Source organism: Diplotaxodon limnothrissa, linkage group LG20 (genome assembly GCF_057381915.1).
Source record: "Diplotaxodon limnothrissa isolate DT_005_m linkage group LG20, D_limnothrissa_male_GT1.1, whole genome shotgun sequence".
NCBI classification, from domain to species: Eukaryota; Metazoa; Chordata; class Actinopteri; order Cichliformes; family Cichlidae; genus Diplotaxodon; species Diplotaxodon limnothrissa.
Window position 1 is genome coordinate 9155620 of NC_140615.1, and position 11904 is coordinate 9167523.

At 39.4% G+C, this 11904-nt stretch overlaps 1 protein-coding gene across 2 annotated transcripts; it reads right to left on the bottom strand.

The window, feature by feature from the left end:
- Nucleotides 1–36: 36 nt before the first annotated feature.
- On the bottom strand, nucleotides 37–6490 carry selenok (selenoprotein K). Of its 2 annotated transcripts, XM_085345139.1 has the most exons (5): nucleotides 6412–6490; nucleotides 5833–5923; nucleotides 5374–5448; nucleotides 4917–5012; nucleotides 37–906 (listed from the first exon to the last, which is right to left on the bottom strand). In XM_085345139.1, the coding sequence occupies exons 1-5, from the start codon at nucleotides 6428–6430 to the stop codon at nucleotides 903–905; spliced, it is 285 nt and encodes a 94-aa protein (XP_085201265.1). In that variant the 5' UTR covers nucleotides 6431–6490; the 3' UTR covers nucleotides 37–902. The 2 variants fall into 2 exon arrangements, with proteins under 2 accessions (XP_085201265.1, XP_085201266.1); XM_085345140.1 differs by lacking the exon at nucleotides 37–906 and having other exon boundaries at nucleotides 4913–5012.
- Nucleotides 6491–11904: the final 5414 nt, after the last annotated feature.

The following is an 11904-nucleotide window of genomic DNA, read 5'->3' on the forward strand; positions in this document are numbered from 1 at the left end:
CAGTAAATAAAGGAAGAGTGAGAACTGTTTTTCCAGAAAAAAGATTTAATTCCTTAAATAAACTCTATACATAGTGTGACAGCAAATTCTGACAATTCTAGCACAGTCACCAGTGTTTTTTCAGTGTTTTTTTTTCCTGGCTGTTTAAGACAATGCAGATATTTCTGTTACTTCTGAACAGTATTAAATAAGTTTGACAGTTTTATGTCATGTACTGCAGTTGTATCACAATGCTCTGAATGTTCATGAATGTCTGGAATTCTAAATACAGTAAACCCATGATACCTGGTACAAGATATTTGGAATTAATAGAAACATTAAGTGATTAAGTGTACTCTTTGGAATTATATCATAGTCACACACAAGACTGATATAATCAAGTCTTAATCAACTTTTGCAATTTGAGTTAAAAAAAAAGACAATGTATACCTGTGCCATTACCAAATTATCCATTGATTTTAGATATCCTAACAATTAGTGCTGAGCCAAAGGTGTGATACTGCTATTAGTACCGACCAGCTCTTTGTGGAACCAAGCTGTGTCATTACCAAATGTGACAATAATAGCAGGAGACACACTCAGTATTTTTTTTTTTATTCAACAGAAGGATACAAAAAAATACATTAGCTGATGACTCCCAGGAACCATAACCCATATCTAAGAAACTGGTGACATTGCAAGTTGGAAAAGCCGACGCAGAAAATGAGGGAAGAAGTGATGTGGATAGCTGTGGTATCAGCCGTTCTGGCCCCTACGTGTAGGAATTCCCAGAAAGGCGTCAAGAAACTGCTTGTGACAGTGACAGCTGATGAGGAAGGGCCTTAGCACTGTGACTTTATCATCTTTCCTTGGCTTCTAAGACACTGTGCAAGGCCCCACGCCTACACAGCATGTGTAGGCGTTTACCTAGAGAGAGGAGCAGGTAATATAACAGTCAGGCAGTGTTTTCATATCACGGCCATATATAATCAGTTTCTTTGTTAGGCTAGGTCCCCCAAGGTAATAACCTAAATGCATTCATGAGTAATAATGAGTAATGTTAAAATGCATAAAAAAAAGGAGTTAATTGTTTACTCTTCAGCTATAAAAGGCTGAGGGCTACTTTCCAGTAGGGTGATGGTGTTGCCATAGGTCCATGTAGTAGGAGGCTGAAGAGTACCACTGGCCACCCCCCAGTATTTTTTGTTAATGATCAAGTGATCAGATCATGATAACCCTAACAGTTATTACACAAAAGTAGCACTTATCTAGAACTCAGTACAATGTAACCTTAGTAAAGAAATGCAAATAGATATAACACAAGAAAACTACAAAAACCTTTCCATCAATATGACCACTAGGGCTGCCACAAACGATTATTTTGATAGTCGACTAGTCACCGATTATTTTTGCGATTAGTCGACTAATCAGATCATGCATCCATTGGACATAAAACGTACAGCTTATTGCACCAGCAGCATCTGCTCTTATATAACTATGATTAGCTTACAGCTTGAAGTGTTTAAGGTATGTGCTAACTAAAAATAAAGTCAAGATGATAGTTTATTAAATTTTAATGACATTTGCAGATTGTTTCGGTGGAGTTTAATAAACTCAGCCGTCTGCTCCTTGCTATCTAAAATATAGGGTGGACCATTTATATGGATACACTGTAATAAAATGGGAATGGTTGGTGATATTAAAGTCCTGTTTGTGGCACATTAGTATATGTGAGGGGGCAAACTCCTCAAGATGGGTGGTGACCAGTGTTGGGTAAGTTACTTTAAATTAGTAACTTAGTTACATTACTAGTTACTTCTATCAAAAGTAACTCAGTTACTTCAAGTTACTTGTTACTTTCAAAGTAACTAGTTACTAGGGAAAGTAACTTTGGTTTTACTCAGAATTCTCTTGTTAATGTGTTGCTTCCGTAACTGGATACCCAGCAAAATTGACAGTCTTCTAGCTTGCTTACTTGCCACAAGTGCACTGTGCCACCTACCAATAGAAAGGAAAAAATAATGTGGATATTTCCACAAGAGAAATCCCACGCCTGGACCGTCGTTGACTGCCGCCATGATTCTAGCCTACATCACAGCGTCATGTGCGCTTTTTACATCCAACACGTAAACTGCAGTTGTGGTGCTTTTGATTGTACTCAGAAACTCGGAAATTCTGCCTTCCGAATAGGAAGATGTAGGTAACACCAGACTGCAAATGAGCTGCATACAGGGCTGAACTGGGACAAAAAAATCAGCCTGGGCATTTGGACTAGAGACCGGCCCACCATTACAGGAAAAATCATAAAGCCTTTGAATGAAAACAAACGCTGTTGTGACACAGTTTTGATGGTACATATGCATCAATCTATCAATCGTTTGTTATAAGATTCAAATAATTATTTTTTAAAAGCTAGACATTTTAAATGAGAATAAGAAAGAAAAGTATTTCTTTGTGCCCACCTCTCCCTGTTAATGCCCTACCTGCCCCCCTGGCAAAACTTTGCTAGACCCGCCGCTGCACAGTTACCAGCTGTCAGCTACTTAAAAAAGGATCCTGGTGTTATTTGTCTCTCAGAAACAGTTCATAACTTCCCTTCAACTCATTCATGTCACCTAAAAGGTAAACCTGTTTCTCCATCACCTGTTCAGCTCTGATGATTCAGTAAGGACATCTCCTGGTTTCATCTTCATGTTTCACTCTCACCACATATCCAAACTGATATCATGACCAGCAGCTTTTACAGCTGTGGCTCCAGCAAATATCAGCTGATACTAGAAAGAAATATTAAATAAATTCTAACAACAGCTGATCAAGCTTAAACGTGCTGCTGTTGTTTAGCGCGACCTCCGCTGGTTTTTTCTTTCTGGCGCAAAGTGGGCGATAAATAAACAAGAGAGAAAAGCCGATCAGCTGATCATTGATGGGAGAGAATGAGAGGAGAAGAGGCAGCTGTGCAGCAAAGACACGAAATAACTCCAGCTTTGTGTCTTTTTCATTGTAGCTGAAGTACAGGACAAACTCTTCCTTTTCACCTCAATACAAAACGCGTAATATTTTCTCTGAATACGGGACGATTTCGTTTTTTAGGGGACAGTTGGCAACCCTAATAATTAACCTTATGAATAAAATAAAGTTCCACATCATTAACATCATAGCACCCACCCAGCTGTATAGAAACTCCGTCATGCCAGCTAGCACGCAGTATGAAAAAGTCAGCACAACGAGAATAAACTCGGTTTATATCTGACCCAGATAGACTGCAGGTCATAACTTCTTACCTGAAGTTCAGTTCACCTGACACTTAGGCCGGCGGCTGCCTCGGCTCTCTGCTCCTCCTGCCTCCCCTTTCCCTCATCCACCTATTGGCCTCCACCACCACAAAAAAATAGTGCTTTGTTGTGTATCTGACGGACGAAAGCCAAACCAATGCCACACCACTGCAGTTGCAGCATTTTTACAAACCAATTCTGGTTCATCCGTTTCATTTAACGATCCGCTTTCACTCTCCTCATTCTCCGTCGCCGCCGTGCTTTTTCCGCCATGTGCATATGAAAACAAAGGCACTGCGCATGCGCGTTTTACCCATATTCTATCGCAATATTTCATTTTCTTATCGTTGCCCAACATTATACTGGTATTACCGTGAACGGTATGATATGGGCCAGCCCTAGGTGCCAGGTCCGATCATTTCTAGATGAACAGTTTCCTGGAAAGTGGATTGGTTGTCGTGGGCCAGTTGAATGGCCCCCAAGGTCTCCCGATCTGACCCCCTTAGACTTTTATCTTTGGGGTCATCTGAAGGCAATTGTCTATGGTGTGAAGATACGAGATGTGCAGCACCTGAAACTACGGATACTGGATGCCTGTGCTGGCATTTCTCCTGCGGTGTTGCTATCAGTGTGTGAAGAGTGGGAGAAGAGGGTTGACAATCCAGCCGACTTCTAAATGGCCACCATGGTCACCACCTATCTTGAGGAGTTTGCCCCTCAGATATACTAATGTGCCACAAACAGGACTTTAATATCACCAACCATTCCCATGTTATTACAGTGTATCCATATAAATGGCACACCCTATATAACAGGACACCGGAGTATATTCTTGAGCATCTCACACTTCTGATAATCAGTTGTCTGCTTGACGTTTATTCAGTTGTGTAAAAACTATAACTTTAATCTCAGCCAAACCGATTTACTCGGGAATAAATAAAATACTAAAAAAAGCCAAACAATATCACTTTTAAGTTATCTAAGTGACTTACATATCATCTTTAACCTAAGTAGCGAAAGACGGCGGTGGTTTTGAAAACGATTTGCCGGGAGTCCAGTGTTCTCACCGGCTCTAGTGAGCCTTGATATAGCTATCGAGCTGGTGGGTAACAGACGTCTCTGAAAACGTCGGAGCGCTTTTGAAAATATGTGTCTTGATAAGCTGAGCAGATATTTGAAGTTTACACAGCTACATTCTTGCCTGAAAATATGTTAAACGTTTATTTTGTGAGCCAGAAAGAATAATAAGAGTAATATTAAAACTAACTAGCTGCCGTCATTGTTGACAACTGAGCAGGGCCGCGCTATGAATTCTGGGACACAGCTTCTTCTTCTTCAGGGTTTAACTGGCATCCTTGTACATGCAGTGCTGCCGTCTTCTGTTTCAGTCTGTTATTACACTCTTAAATCCTACTACTTATTCCTGCGTCTTTTGGGATCTTACAAAGCGTCAAATGACACGTCAACTATTAAATTAGTCATCGACGTAATCGTGACTAGTCGATTAATCGTGGCAGCCCTAATGACTACACAAGCACATATACAGCAAACTGACATGCACATTTTGTTTCTGTGTCATTCATCCTTTGAAATTAATTTCACTTTACATATGAGCTGATACTAAAATGGACTGTTTAATAAAAAAAGACAATAAAAAATTCTCACCTTCCTCATCCTCCTCCACCCATTGGTGGAGGACTGGGCCCTGCACCATGGTTTATTCTTCCCATCCTCCTTCTGCCACCAGGTGGACCTGGAGGACTGTATAACCAACAGTAGACAAGAATGTGAGGAACAAGTGGTATAAATTAGTGCTGTCAGCGTTAATGCGTTAAACAGCTTAAATATAAATTAATTCAAGTGCTGAAATGAGCAACAGCTTTGTTAAACTGCATTTGTCATTCTCTGGATTATGACAATTATTTAGATACAACTGAAAAAGAAATAACATCACATGCATCTTATTAGCTTTTTGTTACACATGACACACAATTCCTAATAAGCTAGCTTGCTCCTACATCGGATTACGTAATTTTCAGTGTTTAACATAAAGGTAGTGCAGAATTGGTGTTCAGTGTGTGTATGTGTGTGTGACACAACTAATGGTGTTTCAGGGACTTACCCTCTGCCGTCAGTGAAGCGTGATGAAACAGAGCTTCCATTCTTTGACATGTCGGGGTGAAACATGGTTTTGAAACTGGTAAAAGAAAAAAAAGAGTGGGGGCTTGTGCTTAATTCAGAATAAACCATAATGGAGGCTCTAAGAAAAGCCTCTTGCTTACTCACTATATTGTAAGTTTATTACACCACATTCCAATCAGTTTTACAGGCAACAGATTAGCAGTATTAGAGAAACTGTAAGTCATCTATCTTTAGCGGAAGAAAGAGATTTTCAGCATCTTTTTAAGGTAGAAAAACACATGTGAAAATACAACAGTAAATACAATCAAACAACTCTTAACGAACCTTAAATACAGGCAATGAGAATATTAATGATTATTCAAAAGGTCACTCATCCATTATGTTAAATAAAGGTGGCTATTTTGTTTTATTTATTTCATTTAATTCTCATTTGACTTACAAGAGGCCAATAAACTCCACTGCTCCCCAGAAAAGATCAACCAGTAAAGACAGGCGCCATGGAGACTGTGCCCTGCTATCCAGGACCTGGCCTGATGGAGAAACACAGAGGTGGGTCAGACAGCAGGGATCTGTGATGCTGTTCACATTGCAAGACGGGAATACATGTATAATAATCATGAGTGCACCAGCCAATCGTTAACCCGGATTTACTCCTTAGCTGGCCTTCAGTACACAAAGGCTAACCGCTAATCAGGGCATAAACGAGTTGCAGCACATTTCAAAACAGTTTTAAAGAAAGATAAATTTCGTTCCACTATGAAGTTGAAGCCCAAACGAAATCGCAGTCACATATCGGATTCTGGAAAGGCGACGAAGTTTTAAAACACCACCTAAGGTTCATCAGCTCAGCACTTCTTTCTGCTACGCAGATTCAACCAGGCTAGCTAACATCCTACATGGCTAAATGTAACCTAACACTTTTCACACATTCATGCGGTGGTTATGTTCTAAAATGTATAAAAACACCTAATAAATATCAAACAAACAAAGAATCCGTTAAAGCAGGGAAACCACTCACCGTTGGACACGTACACCATCTTCCAGAAAGTAACAGCAGCACTGCCACAGCTGTGTTTACGGTTGGCTTCGCATTTCCGGGTCTGTTGCTGCGTTATGTGACACGCATGCGCACCACACACAACAGCTACAACCACCTTACCTTACACTCATTATAGAAAAACATTTCAACGTCAAAAAAAAACCTACCCACATAGTAACTTATTTTTTATATGATTAATAGATATATCTATGTATTACAAAGAAAGGGGAGTGTCTGACGTTGCTCAAGTTATTACTTCTTGGAACTCAATCTACGACTCACTCTCTAGAAGGTGGGAGGCCCCATGAGTAACTGCTGTTGTCTGTATATAATAGGGCCGTACAGCATTTCCCCTAAAGCTTCAATATTACAGTAATAGTAATAAAAATGAATTGCTTGTATGAACGTGTGTGTGAATGGGTGAAAAACATTACACATTTCCACTACCACAACCCTGAACTAAATAAGCAGTTAAGAAAATGGATGGATTGATATTCTCCAGTCACTAGCATAACATTTTAAAAGAACAACTTAGTAATTCAGAGGAGATAGTAGAAGCACAAGTCTTTATTTTCTAGGGATCTTGTTCCATATTCTTTTTTAATAAGAGCTCTTCATGATGCATGCAAAATAAAAAAGCTTTGCCTTACAATATAATACACACACGGTGTAAACCAGCCAACACATTCACAGCCAAACATCGGTCTATAAATAAGGAGCAATATATTATAACATTATAATGGAATACTGTTAAATATTTTCAAGTTGATCTACTTTTATGAATATTTGTCAGTCTGCAAAGAGACCCATGTTTGCTCACATCCAGCTTGGACAAAGAATGAAGGTTTGTGAAGGCATTCTGTGGAAGTCTCTCTCAAGTAAATAAAAAGTAAAGCGTTTTGAACCTTTTCAAAAAAAAATGAAAATGTGAATAAATGAAAAAGTTCAGCACAGATGGAAACTGTCGGTTAAATAAAGGCATACTGTTGCTTTATCAACACAGAAACAGTCCAAATGCAACCAAAAGCTCAAAATACAACACATCAGACCAAGTTACTCATGATCTTTAATCTTGGATACATATGTGTTTACGTCTTCATCAGAATTTTGTTTTTCAGTCTTAGAGTCAGGAACTGGTCTTGCATTGGATTCAGTAGCTCCAGCATTTTTCTGTGGCTTATATTTTTTATTCATTGCTGATGGAGTAAATCCGTGTTCATTATAAGCATTTATTACTTTCTCCACTGTTTGGCTTGATACGTTACATAAGTTGGCAGTTTCGCTGACTGACAGTCCTGCAATCCGTGCACCAACTATGTGGCCCTTTTCAAAGTCTGTTAACTCACTGGACGGGGTAGTGTCGACTGCTTCTCTTCTTTTATCCATTCCAGTGCTGAGTATATTGTACGTCAGCCTTTCTTCCCCCTTTCCCTTCTTTAAGAATGATTTGAGACCATTTCTGATGAGGCTACGGCGAACAGTAGCTGGATCAACTGAAGGGCCAGATGCATCTCTCAGGTCCTGTGTCAGGTCTTTGCTGGATCTTTTACGATTTCTTAAGGACATGACTTTCAGATACTGTTCATCTGCTGTAGATAGTTTTTTAGGTCGGCCACTTCTTCTTTTGTCTTCCACTTGTCCGGTTTGCTGAAATTTTTTAAGGACACACTGCACACCATGTCGAGATATGCCAAGTTTTCGGCTAATAGTTCTTTGGGGTTCACCTTGTTGGTGCAAAAGTACTATTTTATGCCTGTCAAACCGTGTTATCTTTGGCATTTTTTTCTTGATTTAACTAAAGATGCAACTAAAGAAATGAGAACAAATGAACAAACTGTCAAAATATACCATTTATAACTGGTTCTTTGCTATGATTTTCATCACGGGTTAACACAACACTACTTCATTCCTTGAATTAAATGTCTTTTCTATGCTCCAATGAAGCCAACGTCCAAAGGAAAAACTTGCAAAAAGACCTTCAGAAAGCCTGGAAATTTGATGCTCAAAACAACTTTAAAAATTACAAGCAAGTCTGGCTCCTTGGGAAGCAAAATATAGAGAAACAAAAGGTGGCTCAAGACTTTTGCACAGCACTGTAGATGGAGATGACTGGTTTTACTCCTTGGCCTGAATGCAAAAATCATGAAAGAAGAAAATACCAGAAGTTAAAATTTCAAACACAATGAAATAACAATACACAGTTGTCTTTCTCTTTGTGTTGATTAGCAATCAGTGTGCTAATGGAGGGACAAATTATAGGGATGAATTCTAACTAGCGCCCCCAGTACCCTACCAACTAACAGTTCTGTACTTTCAGGCTCCTTAAAAAGTATTATGACTCTGAGTCAAGTAAAGTATGTATTATATATAGGACAACTGGATGAGCAGGTGATCCATGCTATATGGATAATGCAGAGGGCCTTGGTGTGAATTTGTACTAAGGCTATTTACTTGGTGTCTTTCTCCAAGCTTTACTGTCTTCTTTCCACTGTACAATCAGATAAAGGATTAAAAGCCCAAAACATACATTTAAAAAAGTTTTAGTTTTTATTCTTTTAGCTGCTGCCCTGGTGGTATTTAATGGGATGAGAACAGGAAGAGGGAAGAAAAAAAAAATAAAAACACAATTCAAACATACATTCTGCCTATGGAAATTTGATATAAGGTCTATAGGTACTGGGTGTAAATGGACGCCCTACTTTAGGATAATATACTACACTAATATATTTAATACACTAATATGTATATAATATATTACCTAAGTAAATTTATTGTAAAATTTAAATGAATTTTAATTATTACTGATGCTCATCGGGGAAACACAAAGACGCCATTGCAAATCATTACTCTCCTGCTATCTGCAGAAAAGTTATGTCTGCTCTGATGAGCTGTTTTCTACAGCTGCACAGAGACCCGGGGGATCTGCCATGGTGACGCTTTTTTTCAGAGAGACTGGTCAGTGGGCGGTGACTTTATACCTGTTGATCACTAATGTAATGTCCATCGTCTGCAACATCAGTTACCATGGTGATGTACCTCCGTGAGAAGTGAACCACCTTGGCAGTACAGAAAACCTGCAGTAGACGAAATTCTGCTTCGTAGTGCAGGCCCCTGAAAATCATACCCACTGTTCTCTACACCAGTTCACCTCCAGCACTTCCAGAACCCCCCGAAAAGAAACAGGTTAACAGCTAATCAGTCAGGACACGAATGCAACAAGACAGCTAAAATGGTTCAATCAGTCATGTGCTCTTTTCGGGAAAACGAGTGAGTTTTACTGAACCGCCTAATGCTGTCCACCTTAAAAATAAAACAGTCATTATTGCACAGCTTCAGTTAGAAAAGCTAAGAAAGCAAAGCTAACCTGGCTAAACGTAGCCTTACACCTTTCTACCGTCACACGTTCATGTTGAGGTTCAAAACGTTCTTTGCATAAAAAACATAAATACTGCAAACATATTCGCCCCGACGCCGAGAAAACGGATGAAAACACAGGTCAAACCTCTCACGGTTGGACACGTGAACCCTCTTCCACAGAGTAACAGCGGCGCTGTCACAGGTGTGTTTGTGGTTGGCGCTGCACTTCCGGGTCTGTTGTTGCGTCACCGTGTGAAGCACAAGCACAAGCTAAATCACTGCAGTTACTTTAGTACTGTAATTTTCAACACATGCGATTCTATTTAAATATTAATCATTGAACCTATTACTTTTCATTTTCAATATATTTGCATGCCGTAGCCTGTTAGCTTTGCCTTGGTTATTTTATTTCAGAGAAATCTATTAGTTTTACTGTTTTATCATTTAATTAAAACAGTGTTATTATGGCTGGATAACTGAAAATCCTATTAGCAAACCTGGTAAAATAAATAAAATAAATCTCTGTGCAAGCCACTCTTCACGGCTCATAATGTAAAGCACAGAGAATACATAAGTGACAGCTGAGTTCACTCAAGAATGAAAAAGGTTGAAATGTACCATCAGATGAGGTAATTTTAATTAGTCTGAGGTTCAGGTTCTTTATTCCTGTCAAGAAACCTTTGAAAGTAGTGATCTTTTTCAAGTTCAAATTTGGGGTCCAGCTTCGTCTGTGTTGTATCTGTGCACAGCACCCTGGGGTTCAGATAGCGTCTGTGCTTCACATTGTAAGGCTCGCTGTTCTTTCCATCGAACTTTGGAGAATCAGTTTCTATCTCTGCTTTCTGATTGGATGCTCCTCGAAAGACACCAGCTTTATGCAGCTCACGCTGTACAGTCTTTACAGAGACCGCGTGAGAGAGGTGTCTATTCAGCTCTGAGGTTATCTTACAGGCGGTGCACTCGGGGTGTTCATCGACTATCTGGAGAAGCGTCTGTCTGTCCTTTTCAGTGAGCTTTGACTTGCGCCCGCTGTTCTTTTTTGCTGATGCTGTTCGTCCATGTTTGATATACACAGTCATGACTCTTGACACTGTTCCCCTTGCCACGTTAAACAGCTGTGCCGTTTTTGTGACAGATGCACCCGACAGCCGTGCAGCAACAATCTGGCACCTTTCAAACTCTGTTAAGTCACTCATACTGATTTGAACACTGCTTTTAAAGTGGTGACTATCTCCTTTGGACACTGTCACCTGACAGATGAGCAGGAAACCCAGCCACTGCGTTGGAGCACTGTCACTTAGGTACCCCAATGTCCACTGTCATATGGCGCTTCCATGAGTTTGAATGCTGAAGCAGTGATGTCCTGGTTAGTGGACCAATCAGCTGCTGACAAACTGTCAAATGTAGTGTCCTCCTTGCTCTCTAAATAGATGGCGAAAGCAGTAAGTCTAAATAAAAAAGAAAAAGAAGTTTTATTTATTTACTCTCCTGCCGGTGACCCAGAAGTTAATCTCAGTACAGCAGTTGTGCTTTAACAAAATGTATGTACACTGTTCCCCCATGGTATTTAATCAAGAGCTTTGAAGGACGTCTAATTTTCTAACTGCCTGTTGCCTCCTCTCAGTCTCTCAGAGAGGATGTGCAATTTGAGAAATGAAATAGGGTCATTAACACAGACAGAAAAGACGCAAAAAAATTCACGTTTAAGATTTATTTGTTGAAAATATGCAATATTGCTCAAAAAGAAAAAAAGAAGAAAGTATGAGTTTACAACACAGCCAGTTCACATCAGTAAAAAGTTTAAAATCATTTTTGGCCATTCTTATGTCGAATTTCTTTAAACTAAACAGTAAAATTAGTTTACCATAAATAAAGTAATTGATATTCATTTTTTTAAAGAGATAATCTCTCAGCAGAGAGGAAAAGTGTTGGTTAAATAAAGGCATTCTGTGGCTTTCTGAAAACAGAAAAAGTCTAAATGTAACATAAGGATCAAAGTACAGCTCATCAGACCGAGTTACTCATCTTCTTGGGTCTTGGGTTCAGGTGTGTCCATGTCTTCATCAGGATTTTGTGTTGTGACCTTAGACTCGGAAACCACTTTCGCCCTGGCCG